Here is a 13,897-nt window from a genome sequence, read left to right as displayed (position 1 = left end):
CATTGGTGATAAACCATAAATTAGAACAAGATCTGTTAGTATCAGTGGTAATATAAATTAATGGGAACCTTGATCTTAAACTCTGTTAGGCCCCCGAGGCTTAGTGATAGCATTTATATGGCCCAAAGACAAAAATGCTTGGAAACCCCACCTTACAGTAATGGTAATGATTTGTGTATCAGCTTTGCTCAGTTGGTGGCACTCTCCCTGGGTCAGAAGGTTGTGCTTTGAAACTCCCATACCAAAAGTTTAAGCTCACAACAGGTGCGTATTTCTAAAACATATAGTTGTAAGAATTCTGATAAAAGTACTCTTTAAGAATCTTGAAATGACATGTTGTGTTGGACTCAGAAAACTGGTTAAAGTTTTGATGTAATGTATTACTTTAAATATACTTTCACTTCTGTATAATTTTGCTTCTTAACAAACTTGCTTTTTAGTTTTTAGCCTGAGGTATATAATCTGGTAGTGTGTTTTCTGGTGGTTACGAGAGATCTGGACACACAGTGGATAAGCTACATTGTTATAGGGGCGCATATCCCAGTGATGCAAGAGTTCATTGGCAAAGCTATCCAAGATTTTTTGAGGGTAAGATCAAGGTTTGGATAACATAGCTTATCCACTGTGTGTTCAGATCTCTCATAAGCACCAGAAAACACCACAATACCAGACTATGTACCTCAGGCTAAAAACTAAAAAGCAAGTTTGTTAAGAAGCAAAATTATACAGAAGTAAAAGTGGATTTAAAGCAATACATTATTTACATTACATCAAAACTTTAACCAGTTTTCTGAGTCCAACACAACATGTCATTTCAAGATTCTTAAAGAGTACTTTTATCAGAATTCTTACAACTATATGTTTTAGAAATATGCACCTGTTGTGAGCTTAAACTTTTAATATGGGAGTTTCAAGCTTACCACTGAAATCTGTCTTTTGTATTGGGAAGAAACCCAAATTGTAATACTATATTTCAACACAATTTGAATCATAGTGCATGCATTTGTAAACAAAGCAATAAAGGATTGTCATACATTTCAAGAAGGTGCTTTCCCTTTAAGTAGAATGTGCTTTTACAAGTATTATAATAAATAAAAGAAAACTATTGGAAAAGTTAATTAAGCCAAAAGAGGACAAAGTGTTGGGACCTGATGGGATGCAGCCGAGGTTCTTTGGAGACCAAAGGAAGTTGCATGGGGATATTGATAAGATGGTGGATTGGACAAAAATGTAGTGGATGGAATTCAATGTCAGTAAATGTGAGGTGGTACATTTTGGTTTTTTTTTTAAGAAGAGTAATAATTATACCTTGAATAGGTAAAGGCTGAGTGGTGTGGAAGAACAGCAGAAGGATTTGGGGTTTCAGATCCACAAGGCCATTAAAAGCAGCATTTGAAGTGGATAAGACCATTTTTTAAAAAAAACTATTGCACTACTGGGTTTAATGGAGAAAGATATAGAATATAAAACCTAAGATGTAATGGTCAACCTATATAAAACCTTAGTAAGACCACAGTTGGCATACTGTGTGCAGCTTCGGGCTCCATGCTGTATGATGTTGAGGCGATAGAAAGGGTACAGCGTATATTCACTGGGATGCTGCCTGGTATGAAGAAACTTGGAAAATTGTTTTTTGTGTGACATGCTATGTACAAGACTTTTAATTATATAAATACATAGATGTATAAATCTACAGGTATTCGGAAAATAAAAGACCATGGTTTGGTCCATAGAGTTAAACACCAAAACTTGAACTTTCTCCTTTTATATATCAGATCACACTCACTCCAACCCCCACCCCGCCCCCATTTTAGTTTTGCAGCTTCACTCAAGTGCTCGTTATTCTATAATGAATTTGTGTCACATTCACTATTTGTAACAACATTATAACACATTGTAGCAATGTCATAACCAAAAGTATAAACAAAGTGAAATGAGTTCTGCTAGGTTTTTAAAATTTGAGATGATGACAACTTGAATTGTTCTATTCTGTAATTAAGTCATTCCATAATGCTGGGTAGTATTTTGGTTTTTTTTTTGTTTTTCTAAATTTATACTGTGTGTACATCAGCAACATGTTGCCCTACAATCAGGAAAAGACATTTTGAAATATATATTTTTATTTTCTAAATTTATTTTTTAATTTTTAGAATTGGAAACACATTTATAAGACTTCCAGGTCATACAGCTTTAATATGCAGCTGCTAGCAATCCTTGCTGTATGAAACCATGGCAGGAAATTTAATTCTAAACGAGCAAGATCTGAAGTTAGGTGGTAGTTTAAGAATCAATCTTAAATGATATCAGTAGCACCTAAATGATGTATAAATGTTAAATTAAGTCTATGTCAATAGTTTTTCAGGGTATTTTCTGGGTAAAGGGCAGTTTGTTGTACAGAGGCCTTCCTTTTTGAATGGGTGGTGGATGTTGGAGAGCAGATGATGCTTTGCATTTATCTCCATTTGTTTTCATCAGCTTTGAAAGGATTATAGGCATCGACATCTTGGAAGTGCAGAAGGCTTATAAAGTTAACCCTTGTTGCAGGATTATTTTTATGATTATTGAGAAAACAAGGTCCATGGCGAAGTGCGCCAACCAGGTTGACAGAAATAAAAAAGCTGAGATAAATCAGGAATTAATGATCAGGTCATACATTTTCAAATTGGAATCCCTGAATGCTCAAGGCTCATAAGGGATCTCGAGGGATCGAAGAAGCCAGCAGATTTCTGTCTTGTCTGTCATCAGATTTCTTTATTCTCTACTTGTTGAACTTCTTGCTGTGTGTATATATCAATAATAAAAGAATAAAATTTTGCGCTGTTTTCCTTTAGGATAAGGGGTATCCAGGCGTATGTTCAGATCTGTATATTTCGACATAGGTTTGAAAAACACTGAATCAGATGATGCAAAGCTTGGGTTTGAAAAGCTTGAACATTTTAGAAGGGCTCTGCACCTATGCAAACAATTTAGTGCTGATTTTAGGAGGCCAAATGACTGTGCCATTTGAAGTACATCTTCTGCACCACTAGATCCTCATCTTGCTTGAGAGATTTATGTCTGAAAAGAATTATTAGAAGTAGGATTTGATATTAGCTGAGCTGCACTGATGTACAGTATGAATAAGTCATAGCTTTCATAATAGTGATGATGTTTCCTGGTGGACAAAGACATTTAGGATTAAAACAGTTGAAAGACTTGAATCTGCACCAGTAGTATTGGCTATCTATTATTAGATTCTTCCTTTTGTGGAGTCACTGACTTTTTTTAATTTTACATTTTGTAGGATGGCAGCGATGATGAGAGGAAGCACCAAAAGCTGCTGGAGGCGATTAGCTCCCTCAGTGACAAGAAAAGGTAATGATATCCAGGGTCCTTACAAGTGACAGTGAGAACTGACGTGACCTTTTGTGTGTGCCACATGGTGCAGTGGTTTACATCACTGAACAATTAATAGTTCTGACAGGCAACCAGCAATAAATAGTGTAACTGCTTATGTGACTGGGAAGCATTTTGTGAGAGAATCAAAAGTAGGATTGTTAACTCATTCCGCGCAACATCAAAATTAATTTTCTGTAGTAGGACTGCAGTGTTTTGAAAGTACCGAGTGTAGACCTGTTGGGCTGAATGGCCTGTTTCTGTGCTGTACATTCTATGTAAAGAAATGTTCCATGTATTTGCATAATTCCATTTTATAATTTTCAGCATTGGAAATAATTATTTCATCATTCTATATATCTGCTTCTATGCTGAATTAATATCCTCTAATGCAGCACATTATAATTAATATACAATCAATTATCCAAATGAATCACTTCTTTGGACAGTGTTTTCCCAACTGGGATAAACATTGTCCTACTGTAATAAACAATTACACTATGTTCCTCATTTTCGTCTTGATTCCAGGAAGAAGTTGGCAGAGAGGACAGAGGCCAGCTTGCAGGTTTCAGAGTTCACTGTCAGTTCAGAAGGTACGGTACCGAGGAGATTTTTTGCTCAAATAACCTGTAAAGCCAGCAAGAATGTCTGTAGCATTGGCCTCAATGTATTATGCACTCACACTTCTATTTTTCTTTGTCTTTGTTTGTCGGTCTCCTTTGCCTCTTGTTCTTTTTTCAAATTCTTTCCTTGTTTCCTTGTCTGTACCCACTCATATGATTACCCAACAGCTTTCATTTGCTTAGGCCAACAATACGAACCAACACAATTTTTAAAACCTCTTTGTTTTTAAGTAGTAGTTCTGTGCATGATACATTCGCTAACTGAGAGGCCAGACAAAAAGCTTGCTCCCAGGTTGCCTTAAAACCAATCCCTCTGACGTGGGTGAGACTGGCCTAGGTTTATTAACCTACTAATCTTTCCCTCCCTCTCTATAACGATGGACCTTGCTAGGAAGTCTAGTCCAAGTTAGGAATGATTAGAATTGTCAGTGTAGACATGTCACCGTGTACAAATGTTGTGATGAGAACACGAGTGTCCATTTATCATGATTCAATATTTAATTCCTCTGAGAAGTTTATGCATCCAGTTCAGCATCTCAATAGATTTGCCACAAGAAGCCATCTTAATAACATTGGAATAATGTGCTCCATCAATGTTGGCAAATAAATGCCTCTCTAAGTGCCTGGACCCTTAAAGAATTGTTATTTCTGGATCATGAGATTACAAATGTCCCAAAATTAGCTGATTTGGTCTGGGGAGAAAAAAATTAGCTGCAGTTTTTAAAAAACTTGTTATCTGGACATGAGCGATGCTGGCACGGCCACATTTGGAACCCTGAGAAGGTAGTGGTGTACCTTCTTCTTGGATCACTGCAGTGTTGTGGAGATGCTGCTCCCATGGTAACGTTAGGTAGAGAAATCTAGGATTTAGACCCAACAATGATTGCGGAATGGCAGTACACATTGAAGATGGTGTGTGACTTGGAGATGATATTCCAATGACTTTACTGTTCTTGGTCACTATTCAACATTGCTTGCTGGAGGGGTATGCGTTTGGACATTGGGTGAGAAAAGATTGGCCTCAGCTATGATTTCCCCCATCACCCCATGTGCTCAAGTAGCCTGCTGGCACTTGTCAAGGCTCATAGGTGAAGAATGGCCATTTGGGCAAGATACCAGAGAGTACCTGGAGCCCAGCTGCAGCAAGGAGTCAACACTTGCACAAGAGGACAAGGGGAGAAAATTTGCGACAAAAGTAGGCTGGGGTAAGAATGTCTGCTGTCTTTTAGAATAAAATATAAATCTCCGAATACAGTGTATGCACGGGCATCATATCCATTTTGCCTAGCTGGATGACAAGTTAGGTTAGTTAATTATTTACTGTTTAATTTTCTGTCACTTCAGATTTTTAATTGATTTAATCAACTCCCACTCTTTGTTCTAGGTGCTAATGAGAAGATTAAGCTATCAGATTTGCTGGGAACCATCCAACCATCCTCTTCCTCACTGAACAGTGTGAAAAAACAGCTCAAGAAATTTGGGAAGACAAACAAGACCCTAGGTTTACCCCTCAGCAAACAGCAAAGTGAAAAGGTGAATTATTTTAGCTTTCATATAGTGCATAGGAAATGGCTACGGGCTATCTTTTGAATTGTGATAATTTTGTGTTTGCTGACCACTTGCTCTCAGAAATAAATTAATGCATCACAAAGGAAGAAAACATTAAAATGTTTCAGATAAAGTGGCCCAAATTTTGTGAAGTTGAAACCATTTGACTCTTGAGATATTAATGAAAATAAAACAAAAAAAGTGTTGACACCATTCAATTTCATTGTTGATGTTTTCCTGATTACACCGATCAGCTCGTAATGTCTGATATGCTGGTCAGTTTTATTATTTTAGTAGTGTAATGCATGTAATGACACTAGATCTGTATGATAGCTATAATAAGAACATAAAATGCTCTGTATACACTGCATGTTCATCAGTATCTGAAAGAAAAAATACAGGTTAACATTTCAGATTGAGGCCATTTCTCAGAATTGGTAGGTGATAGGTATAAGACTGGCTGCAGCCCAGATATAGAAATTCCAACTCCATCACACTTACAAAACAGTCTTTCATATTAGCAACACACAGTTTCTATTGAATAAACTAAGTACCCCGATAAGACTGAAATGGGTTTAGCTTGGTACCAATTTGCTATTAATAGTTGATTATTGGAACATTTTGAAAGTAGATAATGACTGTTTGCTTCTCTCGATAGATTCAAAGGTCATTGGCATATGAGAAAACGTCAAAGGCGGTTACAAAATGGGACCGCACCGTGCTACAGAACCGGAAAGCGGAGCAGCTCATCTTTCCACTAAATGAGGAACCACTTACTGTCAAACCAGTGGAGGAAATAATAGCAGGCTGGAAGGTATGGTGCAGCTCACGGTACATGGAGGATACTTTTTGGGAAGAGTTGCATTGCTGTGCTTGTTACATCAACAAGCCAAAAGTGAAATTTCCCACAGTGAGCCCTTAATCAAAGGATGGCCACAGGGGGAATGCCCATCTCCCTTTCCTAAGCCCAAGGCCAGGTGTGCACAATTGCTGTGGGGATGTGGACCAGGCATTCATACTCCTGTTGATGCTGATCCTCATTTAGCAGCTGCAAAGAGTAGAAAACCACTTTTGGTAAGTCCTTTGTTCAAAAGGAGTTGCTCATATAGAAACCTTTGGAGCTTGGGAGTATCTTAACAGGAATCCTGAATGAAAAATCCATTTAACCACACGAGCCAACACCAGTGAGACAGCTCTCATTACCCACAAGCACCGAAGACTCGATTGAGTTACGTAGGTCTGTGTCAGAAAACTTGTCTTCTAGGAATCGTGCAGGGTTGAGGCTCTGCCCCTATAAGACAGTACCTGTCCTTGGATCAGCATCTTCCTATACCAGTATGATTCAGACCAGGAACTCAGCATGCAGAAAATCATTGACATGAGCCAATGTCCCATTGCTCTGTGGAACCTTCTGTCTTATGTATATATCCTTTGTGTGCAATATATGTATTACAGCTGAGTAGAAATAAGATTTGTGGCTCCCTCGATTTTTAAAAAAAAAATCTAGTTAAGGCAGTGAGTAGCTGAGCCATACAGATCAAGAAGGCTCTAGCTTCAAAGCCTGATGCTTACTTAGTTGATCTCACCAGCGCCAGCAGATAGGATGTTGCAACTGGTTTCAACGGCTCAGACCAAAGAGAGGGAAAAATCAGCTAGGGTTTTACCTCTAATGGGTTTCCCGTGACCAGACCCCCCCACACTCCGGCGACGAAGCGCGCGTGTAGATGTTGGGTGAGGACAGGATTGGTCTTGTCTGTGATGCCCTGTGGTAAAATAGCCTGTTGACACTCACTGTGTAGACTTATGCATAAACAATGGAAACATTAGGAATCATAAAATGCACAGAAACAAACCATTCGTTCCATCAAATCTACATCAATGTTTTTCTCCATATGAGCTACCTAGTCCAATCTCATTCTCTTGCTCACTCCCCTTTTGATAATTATTCTTTTTCAAGCAGCTATCTAGTTCTTTTTTAAAATAATTTTTTGACTTTTTCAACAATTTCACATTCTAACCATGTAAAGACATTTTTTCTAACTCTTCCTTAATTCTTTTTATGATTATCTTAAATGTGTACCCGCTCATTATCATCAGTGGAAACCATCTATCACTATTTACCTTATCATAAGACTTCATAATTTTGAAGAACTTCTCAGTGGGGGAAAAAAAGCCCTAACTTCTCAAGTCTCTCCATGACTATAACCCTCATCCCTGGTAACATCCTAATGAATTTACCCCATACCTTTTCCATTGCTTTTAAAAACTTCCTATAATAGGATGCCCAAAACAGTACACAATACTCCAACTGCAGCCGAACCAAGATCTTGTACAAGTTCAACATTTCCTTCTTGCTTTTATATTCAATGCTTCTAGATATAAAACCATGGATTCCGTTTGCCTACTTTAGGGCCTTATTTACTTGCATGGTCACCTTTAATGGCTTATGTATATGCATGCCAAAGTCTCTCTGCTTAAAATCTTACCACTTAAGAGTAAATTTCCTTTCCCTATTCTTCTATACTGTATTATTTCATTTTTCTCTACATTTGAATTGTATCTACTACCTATTTGCCTATCTACTAACTCATCTATGTCCTCTCGTAGTTTTTCATAATCCTTGTCACAATTTCCATACTTCCATTAGGTGTCATTAGCAAATTTCAATATTATTCCGAAGTCTGAAGATTTATGTATTTAGTGAATAAGATCAGCCCCAACGTCGACCCTGTGGAACACCACTCGCTGATTTTTTTTTCAGTCTGAGAACTTCATTTTATCTCAACACTTTATTAAATGCCCCCCTAAACTTCTCTATCCATGTGACCACATTCCCTTTAATTCGACTGGTGAGGTGCCACGTCTACTAATGCACCATGAAACTACACCAGCATGAGTCACTGCCTGCAGGAGAGGAGGGGAGAAAATTTAAAATAAACTCTACAAGGTGATTTGTCCTTAATTTTATTTGTTTATTCCAGGCACGGACACCCCTGGAACAGGAGATTTTTAACTTGCTGCACAAGAACAAGCAGCCACTGACTGAGCCAATACTGACAGCTACAGAACAGGCTTCCCTCCGAGCTATGAGTCTGGAGGAGGTATGCTTCACACTCCTTGTATAGAGGTTATATCACTTGCATACAGTTGTTGAGTTACTGGATGATGCAGTGGACTAAATAGACACAGGCCTTTCATCTTTGGGAGTGGAGTGCAAATCCAGTCAGGCTGATGTGATGAAAGTTTCCTCTGCTGACTATGAAGGTCCTGCATGAAATGAGCTTGGACATTCTCAATCCAATGTCCAGTAGGCTACAGCCACAGTAAATTGACAGTCTCACTGAGAGAGACCAAAGAATAGCTGGTGTGAGGAATGGAAAATGTTATACTGGTGCAATGGGAGGAGATCTTCAGAGTTTTGGACAGAGTGGAGGGAGCTTTATTCTGCATTGAAAATACCCACCTGATATAGAAATGCTTGATACTGAATGCCTGATCTCGCAAGTGTTGAAGTCCTCAGGACTAAAATCTCCCACCTTGAGAAGTCCGATGATTCACAAAAAAGTAATTTTTTAAAAAAGTCACCTCACCCAGATCTCGCCAACCACTAAGTTTTTTAATACAACGTATACATATCTACACAATTTTAAAAATCTGGTATCTAGTGTGTGTTCAAAGCACCACATCTCAAAAAACCGTCATACCTTAACTGCTTTCCATCTCGTTTCTGAAGGGGGAAAAAATTGAGTCACTCAAATAATCATCTGTTTGGTGAACCAAGCTGATTGGTTCACCAATCAACATCAGTTCCATTCACTAGATGTACTTCCAAAGCTACCTTCGAGAATAACCTGTCCAAAACCCAACAAATTGCTCAAAATCTTTACTGAGTTTCAAAATTTTAATGTAATCTGAACCTCCACCCTTTGTTACAATCTCGCAACCTACTTGAATCTAGCTATACTGTCATTTACCTGCACTATATTCTGTTGTGTATTTGTGGGTCTGTTGACCTGGACTTTCTGCTTCTGCTCCCAGCTGACTGTGATTTCCCATCCATTAAAATTAATGGACAGAAAATCATAGGGTGGCAAGCAGCGGAGGGGAATACATTAAAAAGATTCAAAGTTAAGTTTAAAGATGCCAGATTTGAACCAGCTAGTTACACCAGAAAGAGATAGCTTTGAATGTTTGAATTGTTGAGAAATTGAACCTTGTTGCACCCGTCTTACAGACATAAATCGGGTGCAATGGGGCCCAATTTTGGGGACCAACGTCCTGCACCCCAAGGACACCTGAAAGACGTCCAACCTGAAATTGGGTTAGATGATTTATCACACAAGTGTTAGTCCCCTTATGTTTGTAAATGAGAGGCCTAACACCTGTTTTAGGAACCTTCGGAATTAGTGTCCCGAGGAGCGGAGCGGGCTTCGTTCAGCTTCATCTGGCAAGCGTTTTAGTCACGTTTATTTAAATTTTTGTGGAGACAAGAGGTGCAGGATTGCTCATCCTGGCTCCACAGCACGTCTGCTAACCACGATTGCCCCCCCCACTCCAGCTGTCCTTCCCCAACCCCCACCCCCCGGCACTCACCTGAGGCCGCTGCCAGCGAGGCTAGTCGCCCAACATTCATTTATGCAGAAGGATGAGCTGCCTGTGGAGGTGCGACGGATTATTTAGATGAGGCCAAGTTTGGGGCCAGCCTCAGGCCACCTGGTTCAGGTGTGCTTTGTGGCCATCTTTGCGTCCGTAACGGGGCGTTAACGAATTTCTACCTTGTAGTCTCTTGTTTTATTTTAGGCACAAGAACGTCGTGCTGAGCTGCAGAAAGCAAGAGTCCTTCAGTCATACTACGAAGCTAAAGCAAAAAGAGCAAAGAAAATCAAGAGCAAAAAGTAAGATTTTCAGCTTTAGAATTAGCTTTTTAATTGAGAAAATCTGGTGCTCAGTTGACAAGGCATTGTATCACAGAGCCACGTAGAGTAGGTTTGATCCTGGTCTGTGCTGAGTCTGATGATCCCAGCTGGACAGCTGTTGGGGTACTGCAATTGCCCTCAGAATCCCTTGTTAAGGAAGAGAATATCCTTCCCACTCTTGATCACTATTCAGCAACCTCTGCTGGATAGTGCCAACACATGAACGTCTAATGAGAACAAGATCAGGTTTAGCTGTGATGCCCTCCATGATTGAATAAACTGCCAACATTCAACAGTCTAGACTCGCACTGAAGAATGGTCGCTTGGGCAAGATACCTGAAGATACCTCGCACCATTGGAGCCATATCCCAGCAAGAGTCGGTGTTGAGTTGAGGGGAGAAAATTAGCAACAAAAAAAAAGGGTCAGTGTCAAGAACCAACATATCAGTTGTATGAAACCCACGTAGTTGCAGATTTCAGAAGTGACCATCATCTGTTCTGATCTTCACCTGGTCAGGATGTGCAGAAAGTAGCATGCAGAGATTACTGTTGGCATTATAGGTACAGTGCATTGGTGTGGCAACAGACTGTAGCAAGAAACTAATTTTCAAGTCTCGACGTGAGTTCTTGCTTTGTGTTATGCCTCAAGACAAAGTGTCAGATGGAGGCTAGACATTGCCCTCCCTTTCTTCCTGCCTCGCAGGAGCAGGAGGGGGAAATGAGCCACAAAGAGCTGTTCATAGAGTCAATGACGAGGGGATTTTGATTGAGGGTCATTGGCAGAGCTCCAGCAGCAGATCCTCTGTTCATTCCTTTTCCTAGAGGATTGTAAATGAAGTGAGAAAACCAAAGCTACTAAATTTGATATAAACAAGTAAGCCATCCAACTACCAATAAAATACAATTCTATATCTGACATAGTTATGTTAGTGGAATAGAAGAGTTTGGCAAAAATAATTATTCAAAATCATCAACCAGATACATGCAAAAAATATTTTGAATATCATCCACACATAGGTACAGAACCACATAAATACAGTATACATGCAAAGATGAAGCACCGAATGGCCCTGGTATAGTGCTTGTTAATTGTAATTTGTGTATAAAGTACGGTGCTTTGAATGCCTGTTATTAATCTGACTGCCTGTTTATTACATGGTGAATATTTAAATTTGCAGGTTCCACAAAGTGATGAAGAAGGTTAAGCAGAAGGAGATTTTGAAGCAGTTTGAAGAACTAAAGAAGACTAATCCTGAGGCAGCTCTTGAAGAACTGAATAAAATGGAGCAAACACGAATGGAGGTGGAAAATCGCATCCAATTTAACTTCCTTTTATTATTCCAGCTTCTAGAATATACAGTCAGCATACTTTAGGCTTGCACCATTCCTTCAGTACATCCAAACACCAATGAATAGTGGCAATAATGCAAGCTTAAAGTATGCTTTAATAATAACCAAAATTTTTCTTAGTTGGCACGTGTGGGAGAGGCAAATAGATTAAAGGGAGGTCAAATCTACCAATTTTCCTGTCTATTCTCAATTTGACAACACCGCGTGCTATTTAGTTACAACTTGAAGATCTGTTTTAGAATTTTAACTATTGTTTTGTTTATGCACTATTGTTTATGGAGCTTTCCTCTTTTTTGTTCCATGTTGAATATAGTAAAATATTTAGCCTAGACATTATGCTGTATAATATGATTTTATGAGTACTTAACATAACAATTCTTCTGACACTAAAAGAGGCATTAACTTGTTTATTTTAACATCGCACTGTGTAATTTAAGGCTTCACTGCCACAGCACTGAAACGGCCCTAATCAAAGTCACAAAAGACATGCTACTATGACCGTGGTGCATTTTCCCTCCTCGACCACCTGCAACCATTGGCGTGGTCAACCACTATGTCCTACTCTAAAGCCTCCCCTATATTGTCCAGCTCAATGGGACTGCCCTTGCTCAGTTCCACTCTTAACCGTCAAATCACAGCCAGAGTATCTCCAGCAATGGCTTCTCTTCCCATCCCGACACTGTTACCTCCGGAGTCCCCCAATGATTCATCCTTGAGCCCCCTCTTCTTCCTCATTTACACGCTGCCCCATTGTGACATTATCCGCAGACACGGGGTCAGCATCTACACGTACTCTGACAAATCCCAGCTCTACCTCTCCGCCACCTGTGTTGACTCCTCCACTGCTCTGTGCTGTCAGACTGCTTGTCCTGTTAGATGAGTCACAATTTCCTCCAGTTAAATGTTGTGAAGACCAAAGCCATCGTCTTTCGCCTCCACTGTATGGCTGTTTTAGGATGATTCTTTCCTTTGAGGAGAAGGTTAATAAATAAGAGTTTTAATATAGCCAATGTATTGTTATTGAACTTGAACATTTAATCATGAGCTTAACTTTAGGTGGTTCTTTCTGGCTTGTATTCTAGAGCTCCCCAGGTTGCCGTGAGCATTGGTAGTTGTGTTTTCCTTCCAAAGTTTCTTGCTGCATTTCTGGGTAATTTAGGGGGTCAAGCTAAAATCCTAAACTGGTTGAGAGGGCTCCTGATGTCTGCATGTACAACCTCCAGGTTGAGAAGCTTCATGGTATCTTGAGATGTCTGAAGAGCAGCACCTGTTTAAACTATGCACTTTTTTGGATGGGGGACAAACTAAAACAATCCATAATTTTCAATGACAGGAGGTGTAATTAGGTCCATATTTTTTGGAACATTGGAGACATTCTTGCAAAAATGGCCAACCCACATCTACTCTTATTATTATTGGATTAGCAGTGATCAAGACACAAACTTGGTTAACTGGAGTTGTTGCATTAGACATTTTTTTTCAGTTCAAGTCATAAAATTGTGGGATGTTCCAGTCATCTTGTTTTAATGATAGCTGATGGTAAAGGGATTTTTTTTGTTCAACCAAGCATCATTCTCAGATGAAATTCCAAATGTTCTTGATGGTAAATAATTTCAACTATCAACAAGGACCATTTAGAAACTAATGTGCATGGATTGATTTTACTTCTTAACTAACAATGGTTTTGTAATTGATTGCTAAAAGATAAACTTGTCTATCTGTTTGTATGTCTTTGGAATCATTTTTGATTCATCTAATTTAACCACCATGTTCAGCAAGGGGTTTGCTTTGTACATTCAGTTTTTAATCAGTCGATCTGGAACCTGACAAAGGAGCTTTTCTGTTGTTGTCACAAGTACATACTTTCAGTGGTACACATTCTGCAGCAGAAGAGAAGCCAGATGGTCCTCCCTGGAATGGAGGCATTGATTGGTTTTAAGAGACAAAGAGCTGCTACTATTAACTGCGAGTTATCGGTGGAGAAAGGAAATGAGGGAAAAAAGTAAGAGATGGAATGAGGATGGGGAAAATGAGAGTAAAGAAGAGAGATACAGAAAGAAAATGACTGTGTGTCTGGGGAGAGAG

The 13,897-nt window shown here is 39.2% G+C and overlaps 1 protein-coding gene across 1 annotated transcript in view; it reads left to right on the top strand.

Moving 5' to 3' along the window:
- Positions 1 to 13,897, top strand: part of si:dkey-251i10.3 (uncharacterized protein LOC553498 homolog) — a 36,663-nt gene that overhangs the window by 4,185 nt on the left and 18,581 nt on the right. Inside the window, exons 3-9 of the mRNA XM_067997004.1 lie at positions 3,284 to 3,354; positions 3,904 to 3,968; positions 5,383 to 5,531; positions 6,205 to 6,360; positions 8,528 to 8,647; positions 10,347 to 10,441; positions 11,641 to 11,764. Coding sequence (XP_067853105.1) covers positions 3,284 to 3,354; positions 3,904 to 3,968; positions 5,383 to 5,531; positions 6,205 to 6,360; positions 8,528 to 8,647; positions 10,347 to 10,441; positions 11,641 to 11,764 — 780 coding nt within the window. The remainder of the gene's footprint in view (positions 1 to 3,283; positions 3,355 to 3,903; positions 3,969 to 5,382; positions 5,532 to 6,204; positions 6,361 to 8,527; positions 8,648 to 10,346; positions 10,442 to 11,640; positions 11,765 to 13,897) is intronic.

This window comes from Heptranchias perlo, chromosome 15 (genome assembly GCF_035084215.1).
Source record: "Heptranchias perlo isolate sHepPer1 chromosome 15, sHepPer1.hap1, whole genome shotgun sequence".
NCBI lineage: Eukaryota > Metazoa > Chordata > Chondrichthyes > Hexanchiformes > Hexanchidae > Heptranchias > Heptranchias perlo.
The sequence above is the reverse complement of the archived record's forward strand: the minus strand, read 5'-3'. Positions and strand labels throughout refer to the sequence as shown.